Source organism: Leptodactylus fuscus, chromosome 7, assembly GCF_031893055.1.
Source record: "Leptodactylus fuscus isolate aLepFus1 chromosome 7, aLepFus1.hap2, whole genome shotgun sequence".
In the NCBI taxonomy this organism is placed as follows: Eukaryota; Metazoa; Chordata; class Amphibia; order Anura; family Leptodactylidae; genus Leptodactylus; species Leptodactylus fuscus.
In genome coordinates, this window is record NC_134271.1 from 16,491,719 (window position 1) to 16,507,203 (window position 15,485).

General features: G+C 35.7%; 1 protein-coding gene across 1 annotated transcript in view; it reads left to right on the forward strand.

Moving 5' to 3' along the window:
- The window catches only part of SLC67A1 (solute carrier family 67 member 1), a 55,158-nt gene extending 39,673 nt beyond the window's left edge, over positions 1-15,485 (forward strand). Inside the window, exons 8-10 of the mRNA XM_075280465.1 lie at positions 12,012-12,113; positions 13,275-13,395; positions 14,946-15,485. Of these exons, the coding sequence (XP_075136566.1) occupies positions 12,012-12,113; positions 13,275-13,395; positions 14,946-15,133 (411 nt within the window). The 3' untranslated portion in view covers positions 15,134-15,485. The remainder of the gene's footprint in view (positions 1-12,011; positions 12,114-13,274; positions 13,396-14,945) is intronic.

Consider the following 15,485-nt stretch of genomic DNA (forward strand, 5'->3'; position numbering starts at 1 on the left):
AGAGGCCATAGATAAGTTACATCTGAAGAAGGCACCAGGTCCAGATGGGATTACAGCTGAGTTCTATAAGAAATTCCGAGACCTCTTGGCACCAATTCTCGTGGATGTATACAAAACTAGTCTAGAAAACCACCTGATGCCTCCATCCATGAGAGTGTCCTCCCTGATCCTGCTGTCTAAAGGTAAAGAGCCTAGTGACATCAAGAACTGGAGGCCGATTGCCCTCTTGAATGTCGATAGGAAGATTCTTGCAAAAATTCTGTTCTCTAGATTAGTTTGTTTGTCCCCGGCACTGTTGGCAGGCTCACAGTTTGGCACAGTTAAAGGGCGGAACATCTCTGGAGCAGTTATCTCGATAAGGGAGATGTTTGAGAGATGTAAAGCTCTGAGGTGTGGGAGATATGTTGTGAGTCTTGACCAGGCTAAGGCCTTTGACAGAGTAGACCATGAGTATCTATGGGCGACTTTGACAAAGTACGGTATTCCGGGACAATTTGTGGATTGGCTGAGAACTTTGTACCGTGAGGCGGAGAGCTTTCCTCTGATTAATGGTTGGCAGGGTGATACTTTCAGGGTTGAGGCAGGGGTGAGACAAGGTTGCCCACTGAGTCCATTACTGTATGTGTTTGCCATAGACCCGTTTCTTAGGTCACTGCAGGAGTGTGATTTTCAGGGGGCGCCGGTCCCCCACTGCTTGCCCCTGAGAGTTGTTGCCTACGCGGATGATGTGACTGTGGTGATATCTGAGCCTCGTGAGGTGGAGATGTTGTCTGCAGCCATCAGAAGTTACTCAGAGGCCTCCGGGTCTCTTGTCAACCTTGAGAAGAGTCAAGCTCTCTGGACGGGTCATACTGGTCCTACATTTGATCTGCCGCAGTTTGCCCAGGCCTCCTCCTATATTAAGATCCTTGGGGTGAAATTCGGGAGGGATGATAATTGCAGACTAAATTGGGAAGAAAAGTTGGAATCCGGAAATGCAAAGGTTCAGCGATGGAAGAACTGGAGGCTGACCTATAGAGAAAGGGTTAAAATGTTGAAGACTTACCTGGTCCCTGTCTTCTTGTACGTCTCTGTTGTCTTTCCTTTGCCAGAATCTTTCTCCGCTAGGCTCTTTAGCCTGTTCTTCCAACTTTTGTGGGGGAACAGGTTGAACCCAGTAAAAAGAGGGATAACCTACCTACAGAGGAGAGAGGGTGGGCTGGATATGTTAAATCCAAGGGTGTTTTTTGACTCCATGTTTCTAAAAGTAAATTTTGGTTGCCTGGACTCAGATAACAGCTCCCTGTGGGTAAATAGTATCAGGGACTGGATATTGCCTTTTGCAGAATCCTGGGTGCGAGGCGGCAGCCTTAAGAGGGGTCGATCGACTCGTGACTACCTCCCCCAGTATCTGGACTATGGCATAAGGTGCCTGAAAAAATGGGGTATTGAAAAGACCTATCTGGTGAGTAAGACCAGGAGAGATCTATACACCAGGGTATGTAAGACCTTCTATTGTCTCCAGCCGGCATTGAGGGACTGCACATCTATAACCCTGCAGGATAGTCTGAGGCTCCTCACTGGTCTGAGGCTCCCTGCAAAGTTCTTTGACATTGCCTGGCTATCTCTGCATGGGAAACTTTTTGTAAGAGGCAACCTAAAACATCTCAGTGTGACAGATCGGGCATGTCCATTAGGTTGTCAGCAGGAGGAGACCATGGCACATTTTATATCAGAGTGCGGGGGAGGGCGAAAGATCTGGCAGGAAATATCCCGGAGGCTGAAAATTCCCCGATTACAATCACTCAAATACCCCGAAATCATATATGGCATCCCAACTAATATAGGTGACATTAACCGGGAGACCCTGTATATTATTATTACTGTCATCAAATATTATCACTGGCATACGAGGACCCAGGTGTCCCTACACAGAGAGCCCTTCCGTCATATGACCGCTGTCACGTATATCATGTCTGAACTGAGGTGGATAAAGTCTCTGGAGGTCAGAAAAAAGTCTGATAATGTAAAATTGTGGAGAAATGTATATATCGATTGCTGAATATTCTGATAACACTGCAAATAAGTCTGTTCATTTATTTATGGATTTATTTTTTTTCCCCCTCTTTATCCTGCCAGCAATGGACTCTTAAGTTAAAGTGATTCTCATTTTTGTTATCTGACAGACATGTCTGATTTATGTTATATTATTATTATTAGTTATTAATTCTGCTGGAATGTAATGTATTTTTGTTTTGTTTTTACTAATAAAAATTACCTCCTATGTACAAGAATATAACTACTATAATACTGCTCCTATGTACAAGAATATAACTACTATAATACTGCTCCTATGTACAAGAATATAACTACTATAATACTGCTCCTATGTACAAGAATATAACTACTATAATACTGCCCCTATGTACAAGTATATAACTACTATAATACTGCCCGTATGTACAAGAATATAACTACTATAATACTGCTCCTATGTACAAGACTATAACTAGTATAATACTGCTCCTATGTACAAGAATATAACTACTATAATACTACTCCTATGTACAAGAATATAACTACTATAATACTACTCCTAAGTACAAGAATATAACTACTATAATACTATTCCTATGTACAAGAATATAACTACTATAATACTACTCCTATGTACAAGAATATAACTACTACAATACTGCTCCTATGTACAAGAATATAACTACTATAATACTGCTCCTATGTACAAGAATATAACTACTATAATACTACCTCCTATGTACAAGAATATAACTACTACAATACTACTCCTATGTACAAGAATATAACTACTATAATACTGCTCCTATGTACAAGAATATAACTACTATAATACTACTCCTATGTACAAGAATATAACTACTATAATACTACTCCTATGTACAAGAATATAACTACTATAATACTGCTCCTATGTACAAGAATATAACTACTATAATACTACTCCTATATACAAGAATATAACTGCTATAATACTACTCCTATGTACAAGAATATAACTACTATAATACTGCTCCTATGTACAAGAATATAACTACTATAATACTACCTCCTATGTACAAGAATATAACTACTATAATACTGCTCCTATGTACAAGAATATAACTACTATAATACTACTCCTATGTACAAGAATATAACTACTACAATACTGCTCCTATGTACAAGAATATAACTACTATAATACTGCTCCTATGTACAAGAATATAACTACTATAATACTACTCCTATGTACAAGAATATAACTACTATAATACTACTCCTATGTACAAGAATATAACTACTATAATACTGCTCCTATGTACAAGAATATAACTACTATAATACTGCTCCTATGTACAAGAATATAACTACTATAATACTACCTCCTATGTACAAGAATATAACTACTATAATACTGCTCCTATGTACAAGAATATAACTACTATAATACTGCTCCTATGTACAAGAATATAACTAGTATAATACTGCTCCTATGTACAAGAATATAACTACTATAATACTACTCCTATGTACAAGAATATTACTACTATAATACTACTCCTATGTACAAGAATATAACTACTATAATACTGCTCCTATGTACAAGAATATAACTACTATAATACTACTCCTATGTACAAGAATATAACTACTATAATACTGCTCCTATGTACAAGAATATAACTACTATGATACTACCTCCTATGTACAAGAATATAACTACTATAATACTGCTCCTATGTACAAGAATATAACTACTATAATACTGCTCCTATGTACAAGAATATAACTACTATAATACTGCTCCTATGTACAAGAATATAACTACTATAATACTGCCCCTATGTACAAGTAGATAACTACTATAATACTGCCCGTATGTACAAGAATATAACTACTATAATACTGCTCCTATGTACAAGACTATAACTAGTATAATACTGCTCCTATGTACAAGAATATAACTACTATAATACTACTCCTATGTACAAGAATATAACTACTATAATACTACTCCTAAGTACAAGAATATAACTACTATAATACTATTCCTATGTACAAGAATATAACTACTATAATAATACTCCTATGTACAAGAATATAACTACTACAATACTGCTCCTATGTACAAGAATATAACTACTATAATACTGCTCCTATGTACAAGAATATAACTACTATAATACTACTCCTATGTACAAGAATATAACTACTATAATACTGCTCCTATGTACAAGAATATAACTACTATAATACTGCTCCTATGTACAAGAATATAACTACTATAATACTGCTCCTATGTACAAGAATATAACTACTATAATACTGCTCCTATGTACAAGAATATAACTACTATAATACTGCCCCTATGTACAAGTATATAACTACTATAATACTGCTCCTATGTACAAGAATATAACTACTATAATACTACTCCTATGTACAAGAATATAACTACTATAATACTACTCCTATGTACAAGAATATAACTACTACAATACCTCTCCTATGTACAAGAATATAACTACTATAATACTGCTCCTATGTACAAGAATATAACTACTATAATACTACTCCTATATACAAGAATATAACTGCTATAATACTACTCCTATGTACAAGAATATAACTACTATAATACTGCTCCTATGTACAAGAATATAACTACTATAATACTGCTCCTATGTACAAGAATATAACTACTATAATACTACTCCTATATACAAGAATATAACTGCTATAATACTACTCCTATGTACAAGAATATAACTACTATAATACTGCTCCTATGTACAAGAATATAACTACTATAATACTACCTCCTATGTACAAGAATATAACTACTATAATACTGCTCCTATGTACAAGAATATAACTACTATAATACTGCTCCTATGTACAAGAATATAACTAGTTTAATACTGCTCCTATGTACAAGAATATAACTACTATAATACTACTCCTATGTACAAGAATATTACTACTATAATACTACTCCTATGTACAAGAATATAACTACTATAATACTGCTCCTATGTACAAGAATATAACTACTATAATACTACTCCTATGTACAAGAATATAACTACTATAATACTGCTCCTATGTACAAGAATATAACTACTACAATACTACCTCCTATGTACAAGAATATAACTACTATAATACTGCTCCTATGTACAAGAATATAACTACTATAATACTGCTCCTATGTACAAGAATATAACTACTATAATACTGCTCCTATGTACAAGAATATAACTACTATAATACTGCCCCTATGTACAAGTATATAACTACTATAATACTGCCCGTATGTACAAGAATATAACTACTATAATACTGCTCCTATGTACAAGACTATAACTAGTATAATACTGCTCCTATGTACAAGAATATAACTACTATAATACTACTCCTATGTACAAGAATATAACTACTATAATACTACTCCTAAGTACAATAATATAACTACTATAATACTATTCCTATGTACAAGAATATAACTACTATAATACTACTCCTATGTACAAGAATATAACTACTACAATACTGCTCCTATGTACAAGAATATAACTACTATAATACTGCTCCTATGTACAAGAATATAACTACTATAATACTACCTCCTATGTACAAGAATATAACTACTACAATACTACTCCTATGTACAAGAATATAACTACTATAATACTGCTCCTATGTACAAGAATATAACTACTATAATACTACTCCTATGTACAAGAATATAACTACTATAATACTACTCCTATGTACAAGAATATAACTACTATAATACTGCTCCTATGTACAAGAATATAACTACTATAATACTACTCCTATATACAAGAATATAACTGCTATAATACTACTCCTATGTACAAGAATATAACTACTATAATACTGCTCCTATGTACAAGAATATAACTACTATAATACTACCTCCTATGTACAAGAATATAACTACTATAATACTGCTCCTATGTACAAGAATATAACTACTATAATACTACTCCTATGTACAAGAATATAACTACTACAATACTGCTCCTATGTACAAGAATATAACTACTATAATACTACTCCTATGTACAAGAATATAACTACTATAATACTGCTCCTATGTACAAGAATATAACTACTATAATACTACTCCTATATACAAGAATATAACTGCTATAATACTACTCCTATGTACAAGAATATAACTACTATAATACTGCTCCTATGTACAAGAATATAACTACTATAATACTGCTCCTATGTACAAGAATATAACTACTATAATACAACTCCTATATACAAGAATATAACTGCTATAATACTACTCCTATGTACAAGAATATAACTACTATAATACTGCTCCTATGTACAAGAATATAACTACTATAATACTACCTCCTATGTACAAGAATATAACTACTATAATACTGCTCCTATGTACAAGAATATAACTACTATAATACTGCTCCTATGTACAAGAATATAACTAGTATAATACTGCTCCTATGTACAAGAATATAACTACTATAATACTACTCCTATGTACAACAATATTACTACTATAATACTACTCCTATGTACAAGAATATAACTACTATAATACTGCTCCTATGTACAAGAATATAACTACTATAATACTACTCCTATGTACAAGAATATAACTACTATAATACTGCTCCTATGTACAAGAATATAACTACTATAATACTACCTCCTATGTACAAGAATATAACTACTATAATACTGCTCCTATGTACAAGAATATAACTACTATAATACTGCTCCTATGTACAAGAATATAACTACTATAATACTGCTCCTATGTACAAGAATATAACTACTATAATACTACTCCTAAGTACAAGAATATAACTACTATAATACTGCCCGTATGTACAAGAATATAACTACTATAATACTGCTCTTATGTACAAGACTATAACTAGTATAATACTGCTCCTATGTACAAGAATATAACTACTATAATACTACTCCTATGTACAAGAATATAACTACTATAATACTACTCCTAAGTACAAGAATATAACTACTATAATACTATTCCTATGTACAAGAATATAACTACTATAATACTACTCCTATGTACAAGAATATAACTACTACAATACTGCTCCTATGTACAAGAATATAACTACTATAATACTGCTCCTATGTACAAGAATATAACTACTATAATACTACCTCCTATGTACAAGAATATAACTACTACAATACTACTCCTATGTACAAGAATATAACTACTATAATACTGCTCCTATGTACAAGAATATAACTACTATAATACTACTCCTATGTACAAGAATATAACTACTATAATACTACTCCTATGTACAAGAATATAACTACTATAATACTGCTCCTATGTACAAGAATATAACTACTATAATACTACTCCTATATACAAGAATATAACTGCTATAATACTACTCCTATGTACAAGAATATAACTACTATAATACTGCTCCTATGTACAAGAATATAACTACTATAATACTACCTCCTATGTACAAGAATATAACTACTATAATACTGCTCCTATGTACAAGAATATAACTACTATAATACTACTCCTATGTACAAGAATATAACTACTACAATACTGCTCCTATGTACAAGAATATAACTACTATAATACTGCTCCTATGTACAAGAATATAACTACTATAATACTACTCCTATGTACAAGAATATAACTACTATAATACTACTCCTATGTACAAGAATATAACTACTATAATACTGCTCCTATGTACAAGAATATAACTACTATAATACTGCTCCTATGTACAAGAATATAACTACTATAATACTACCTCCTATGTACAAGAATATAACTACTATAATACTGCTCCTATGTACAAGAATATAACTACTATAATACTGCTCCTATGTACAAGAATATAACTAGTATAATACTGCTCCTATGTACAAGAATATAACTACTATAATACTACTCCTATGTACAAGAATATTACTACTATAATACTACTCCTATGTACAAGAATATAACTACTATAATACTGCTCCTATGTACAAGAATATAACTACTATAATACTACTCCTATGTACAAGAATATAACTACTATAATACTGCTCCTATGTACAAGAATATAACTACTATGATACTACCTCCTATGTACAAGAATATAACTACTATAATACTGCTCCTATGTACAAGAATATAACTACTATAATACTGCTCCTATGTACAAGAATATAACTACTATAATACTGCTCCTATGTACAAGAATATAACTACTATAATACTGCCCCTATGTACAAGTAGATAACTACTATAATACTGCCCGTATGTACATGAATATAACTACTATAATACTGCTCCTATGTACAAGACTATAACTAGTATAATACTGCTCCTATGTACAAGAATATAACTACTATAATACTACTCCTATGTACAAGAATATAACTACTATAATACTACTCCTAAGTACAAGAATATAACTACTATAATACTATTCCTATGTACAAGAATATAACTACTATAATACTACTCCTATGTACAAGAATATAACTACTACAATACTGCTCCTATGTACAAGAATATAACTACTATAATACTGCTCCTATGTACAAGAATATAACTACTATAATACTACTCCTATGTACAAGAATATAACTACTATAATACTGCTCCTATGTACAAGAATATAACTACTATAATACTGCTCCTATGTACAAGAATATAACTACTATAATACTGCTCCTATGTACAAGAATATAACTACTATAATACTGCTCCTATGTACAAGAATATAACTACTATAATACTGCCCCTATGTACAAGTATATAACTACTATAATACTGCTCCTATGTACAAGAATATAACTACTATAATACTACTCCTATGTACAAGAATATAACTACTATAATACTACTCCTATGTACAAGAATATAACTACTACAATACCTCTCCTATGTACAAGAATATAACTACTATAATACTGCTCCTATGTACAAGAATATAACTACTATAATACTACTCCTATATACAAGAATATAACTGCTATAATACTACTCCTATGTACAAGAATATAACTACTATAATACTGCTCCTATGTACAAGAATATAACTACTATAATACTGCTCCTATGTACAAGAATATAACTACTATAATACTACTCCTATATACAAGAATATAACTGCTATAATACTACTCCTATGTACAAGAATATAACTACTATAATACTGCTCCTATGTACAAGAATATAACTACTATAATACTACTCCTATGTACAAGAATATAACTACTATAATACTGCTCCTATGTACAAGAATATAACTACTACAATACTACCTCCTATGTACAAGAATATAACTACTATAATACTGCTCCTATGTACAAGAATATAACTACTATAATACTGCTCCTATGTACAAGAATATAACTACTATAATACTGCTCCTATGTACAAGAATATAACTACTATAATACTGCCCCTATGTACAAGTATATAACTACTATAATACTGCCCGTATGTACAAGAATATAACTACTATAATACTGCTCCTATGTACAAGACTATAACTAGTATAATACTGCTCCTATGTACAAGAATATAACTACTATAATACTGCTCCTATGTACAAGAATATAACTACTATAATACTACTCCTATGTACAAGAATATAACTACTATAATACTACTCCTAAGTACAAGAATATAACTACTATAATACTATTCCTATGTACAAGAATATAACTACTATAATACTACTCCTATGTACAAGAATATAACTACTACAATACTGCTCCTATGTACAAGAATATAACTACTATAATACTACCTCCTATGTACAAGAATATAACTACTATAATACTGCTCCTATGTACAAGAATATAACTACTATAATACTACTCCTATGTACAAGAATATAACTACTATAATACTACTCCTATGTACAAGAATATAACTACTATAATACTGCTCCTATGTACAAGAATATAACTACTATAATACTACTCCTATATACAAGAATATAACTGCTATAATACTACTCCTATGTACAAGAATATAACTACTATAATACTGCTCCTATGTACAAGAATATAACTACTATAATACTACTCCTATGTACAAGAATATAACTACTACAATACTGCTCCTATGTACAAGAATATAACTACTATAATACTACTCCTATGTACAAGAATATAACTACTATAATACTGCTCCTATGTACAAGAATATAACTACTATAATACTACTCCTATATACAAGAATATAACTGCTATAATACTACTCCTATGTACAAGAATATAACTACTACAATACTGCTCCTATGTACAAGAATATAACTACTATAATACTACCTCCTATGTACAAGAATATAACTACTATAATACTGCTCCTATGTACAAGAATATGTATGTATATTATACTGAATTTGTATGTTTTCTTATATTGCCCCCTATGAGATGAGGACATAACCAGCTTGTTATTGTGAGTGTAAGCTCTGCAGACTAGATCATCCCCCATTAGTGACCATGGACACGGTATTTTTGACCAGAGTAATGTGGCCTGGAATGCGGTCCTGTGTTGCGTGCACTTTTCTTACCTCACTGCATTTGTACAGCCACAGGGTTTCCTACGGGCTTTGTGTGACAGGAGTGGCCTATTGTCCTCTGCTCGGGGTGGCATTATGCAGGACTTATTTCTGAGTGTGAACACCGCCTCATGTGCATAGCGCAGGTTTATTATCTGCTCTGACTTGTCATTGAGGTGGGGTTCCCCGGACGCTCATTGTTTCGGGTTTTTTTCTCACGCTTTTACATTGGAGACTCAGAGAAAAGGTTAATGCTGCGTATTAGGAGGAGAACCTGATATCTGGGGTTGTGGCTCCTATTGTTCTTCATGGCAGCCTCTGATCCGGACAAAATAGGAATGAGATCGACTTTCACTTTGCGTATATCCTCAGCTCTTACCTTTATGTATGTAGAGGAATGACAATCCCGTTCTCCTGGTCAGTGACGGCCGGAGTATTCATATGGTGGGCCCTAATAGAGTAATGGGCTCCTCGAGCAACAGAACCAGCACAAGATAGTCCCATTTGGAGGAGACTTAAGATCTCATCACCTTCTGCCAATGCCTCATAAACATGAACATGTCCAGTATAGATGGCGGGTGGTCCAAGGAACTAGAGGAAGCCCCAGCCCAGGGTGGTAACGTTGTCCTTACCCATAGGCACTGTCTATTTGTACAGGACTCTAGGCACTGCGAATGGGGAACATGACCCTACAGGAATGGATAGGGATGTGGACAAGTGCCAACAGTGCTGGATTGGCACTCCACAATGCCAGAGGATCCTCTTAGGCTTAGGCTCTAGCACAAGGCTTGTCCAGCAGAAGACAACTAAAAGTGATGAATCTTCTATTTCTAATTGGCTATTGCAAAGTGGACCAACATTATCAACAAGACCAACGAGAGAAACTTAAAATAGTTGTAGAGAATCGTCCAAAACAGCGCCACCCCTGTCCGTAGGTTATGTGTGGTATTGCATCTCATCCACACATACTTCAATATAACTACTTTGTAATACCAGGCACAACCTGTAGACAGGAGTGGCGCTGTTCTGGAATATCCTGCAACCCCTAGAAGTTTCCATCGTTGACTATCTGACAATTCTAGATGACGCTTCTAAAAGGTGATGGTGGAAGCTTCTCGATAATGGAGACTCGGGGGGGGGGGGGTATTTACCCCATTGGCCTCCCCTATACTTTGATCTTGGTGTATATTTTTAGTATTTGACCAGTTTTCTCTGCTGTAAATCTGGAATTCCATATATATTATCTACATCTATTACAGGTTATAGTTTTGGGATCTTGGAATTTTTTTTATTATTTAACACTTTTATTTATATTTTTATATCTATTTTATATGTTTTGTATCCTTTATTTTATTTTTTATATATATTTTCTCATTTCTTTGTTACCTGAATGTAATTTACAATCTTCTCACTTTCTAGGTTGTCCAGGGATTCATGGTCGGCCGTCTGACCAAACGATTCTCAGATGACACCCTGCTCCTGATATGTGTGGTAGTCTCTATGGTAGTCGGATTAGGCTTGGTAAGGCTTAACGTGTTTCTGCCAGTGGTGACATATTGTCCATAGTGATGGGGCACCTCACTGGCAGCATTGGACCCCCCAGTATTGGTGATCTTTGGACCCTTTGTGTCTCCCTGGTGTCGGAGAGCTCCTTTAATCTTCCCCCATGCGCAGCCTCGGTTGTAGAGCTTTGGTTTATTTGTACAGCGCAGATCTACAATGTTACTAATAATACCACAATAACAAGCAAAGAATCTGCCTCTTCGGCGGCCCTTATGAAAAGAGTCCTAGAATAACATCCTTTATTATAGCTGCAGCGTCCGGGCCTGAATACCTGCTCTGTAATAACAAGGACTACGCAGGACCGCCGCAGATCTGTCGCTGGGGAAGCGGCTGAGTAAATAAAGTATTTATGGCGTATTTTCTCAGGCTTTGTGTCAGTAAGTGTTGTGTTTGGTGCCTGTCCTCCTATGTCTGTGTATATAGCATGTCCCCATCAGCCATACACAGACATGTGCCAACATGGGCCCCATCTGCAAGGTCTAAGACACCATTATATAGGTAATTAGACTCTGCACCCGCAGCTCTGGACTTAAGGGGCAAGACAGATGTAAAGCTTATTTATATAGTTATGTCTTATATTTGGCATGTGTTGCCTTCTAGTTCTAGTTATATAACTTTGCATCAATGTCACCAACTGTGCTCCCCATAGTGGCTCTTCTAGGTACCCAAATAACAGGACCAGCGAACCTGTCCCATAATAGTTCATTCCAAGGCCGTCCACTCTGCCCCTATAATATATCACCGTACATAGTGCCAACCAAAAATCCTACCATGATCTTACATGAAGAAAGAAGTTACATAATGGGGTGTATATAATGGGGTGTATATAATAGGGTGTATATAACAGGGTATATATAATGGGGTGTATATAATGGGGTGCATATAATAGGGTGTATATAATGGGGTGTATATAATGGGGTGTATATAATGGGGTGCATATAATGGGGTGCATATAATAGGGTGCATATAACAGGGTGTATATAATGGGGTGTATATAATGGGGTGCATATAATGGGGTGCATACCAGCTTGACTTTACATGAAGAAGGAAGTTACATAAAACATGAGGGTGTAATATAGTCCTGTAATTCCTTGTATGTTTCTGAATTTCCTCCCTTAGACAGTGATGACCAATGTCTTCCACTTCTGCCTCATCGCTCTCCCCATGGTTTTCACTCTGTGCGTCTCAGGAGTCATCACCGACAGCATCCTAACCAAAGCCGTCCCTCCATCAGACACTGGTACGTACTGGAGATAGGGGGCGACACCAGTGGGGAACTATACAGAAGCGGTAAGGTGACCGGGCAGGGGCCTGGACTCCTTGAAAACCCAAACCTTTACCCATAGGAAAGCTCTGACAGTACCATGTGACCCTGTCATGGTAAATGTTGTGTAATCCTCTAAACATTCCGGCACCAGAATGATACAAATGTTGCATTTTGCAATAATTGAGTCATGTGACCATGTTATGGATAATGTTACATAATTGTCTACATGTTACACCACTAGATACAAATGTTGCATTGCAAAAATGGAGTCATGTGACATCACAGAGCACATGTGTCCTTGGACTTAAAGGGGTCCTTTGATCCTATGTAACGTCCCCTACAGTTTTCATAATCTCTTGTTCCTTTTATTGAATGGAAACATTCTTACCTCTATATACCCAGTACAGATTAGGACACTATTCACCCGGGTATAATGTTAAACTAGCTATATTCAGATGTAAAATCTGGACCATCACGCTTCTACTCAACTGCTCATAGCACCATGGAGCCATCAGGTTGTGTATGGTATTGCAGCTCAGTTCCAATTACGTCAGTAAAGCTGAGCTGCAATACCAGGCACAACCTGTGGAAAGATGTGGCGCTGTTTCTGGAACAAAAAGCTGAATATTTCTGGTCTATACTGTACACGCCCGCATCCTTCTAGGTTATATAACTCTTCTCTTGGGATATCTCATTGCAGTTGCAGGTGTCAGCCATGATTCCTCACATTTTAAGCATTTCTGTCCAGTTTAGAGTTACTTTTATTAGGAGTCTTAAATTCTAGACTTTCCCATGCCCAGAAGACAAGGAACAGAGTCTGAGCCCCCAGCACCTGTAAGGAGATCCACGTAATAAGAACTGCCCTCATTCCTTACCCAACACACAATGCCAGATGTGGAGGGAATTTCAGATTTACAATGAGTCTGCTATCTCTCATTGCCTTCTGAAATACTCTGTGCTGCTGGAGGAGCCTGTTCTTTTCACCTTGTCTTTAACCCCCCCTTCTCCCTATATAACATCATACGCAGACAGGTCACTGCCTCCAGCAAGATCAGCACACTCCTCTACTGAAATACTCTGTGCTGCTGGAGGAGTCTATTCCTTCCAGCTCGTCTTAATCCCCCTTTTTCACTTTATGACATTGCCCTGTAACATGCAGCCCTATGCTCACTAACATCATCATGAATGGACAGGTCACTGCCTGCAACGAGAGCAACACACTCTGAAATACTCTGTGCAGCGGCCCTATTATAACTCTGCCTCTATCCCATACAGCCTTGTCTTCACGAACATCATCCCCTTCTAGGTTCTTCACTCCTCCATTACTACTCTGATCCTCCATATGATCCAATTGGGAATATTTAGATCAGGGCTAGGGGTTGGGGGCTACAGGGATTAGGTTTAGAGATTAAGGTTAGTGAATTAGGGGTTTGCAGGTTAGAGTTGGGGTCCTGTGGCCACATCAGGATGTCTCTTATCAGTGCCATGTATACTAAGTGCTGCTTTTGCCTCTTCTCTTGCAGGAGCGATGTTGGGGATCTGCGCCTCTATCCAGCCCCTCACCAGGACCATAGGCCCCACCATCGGGGGGTATCTGTATAAGCACTATGGGGTGCCGTCCTTCGGCCTGTTTAACGTTATAGTTAACCTTTCGTTATTGATGTACCTTGTAAATAGTCAAATGAGGCGAAACGCAGGGAAGAAGAACTAGAACAGTCACTGCCCAGAACTTGTAGATTTAGATATTTATATGTATATGAAGTTAATTGTTGCAAATTTAGTGAATCTTAAAGGAGACCTGTCTGACGCCCCCGCTAGGAAAAATATTACGTGCCTGTTGGGACATCAAAGAGAACAGGATGAGGGTCCCAAACCTGCAGCTTTTTGGAAAAACTACAACTCCCAGCATGTCCACAGAGTGCATGACCCAACCCCAGTGGTCGCCAACCTATAGCCAACTGGCATGTTCACAATTCTGCCGGTTGTCAACAATCTTGTTGTCAGACGATCCCCTGAGCTCCCATAATGCAGGGGGGCTGATATCTACCTCTATATTAAAACGT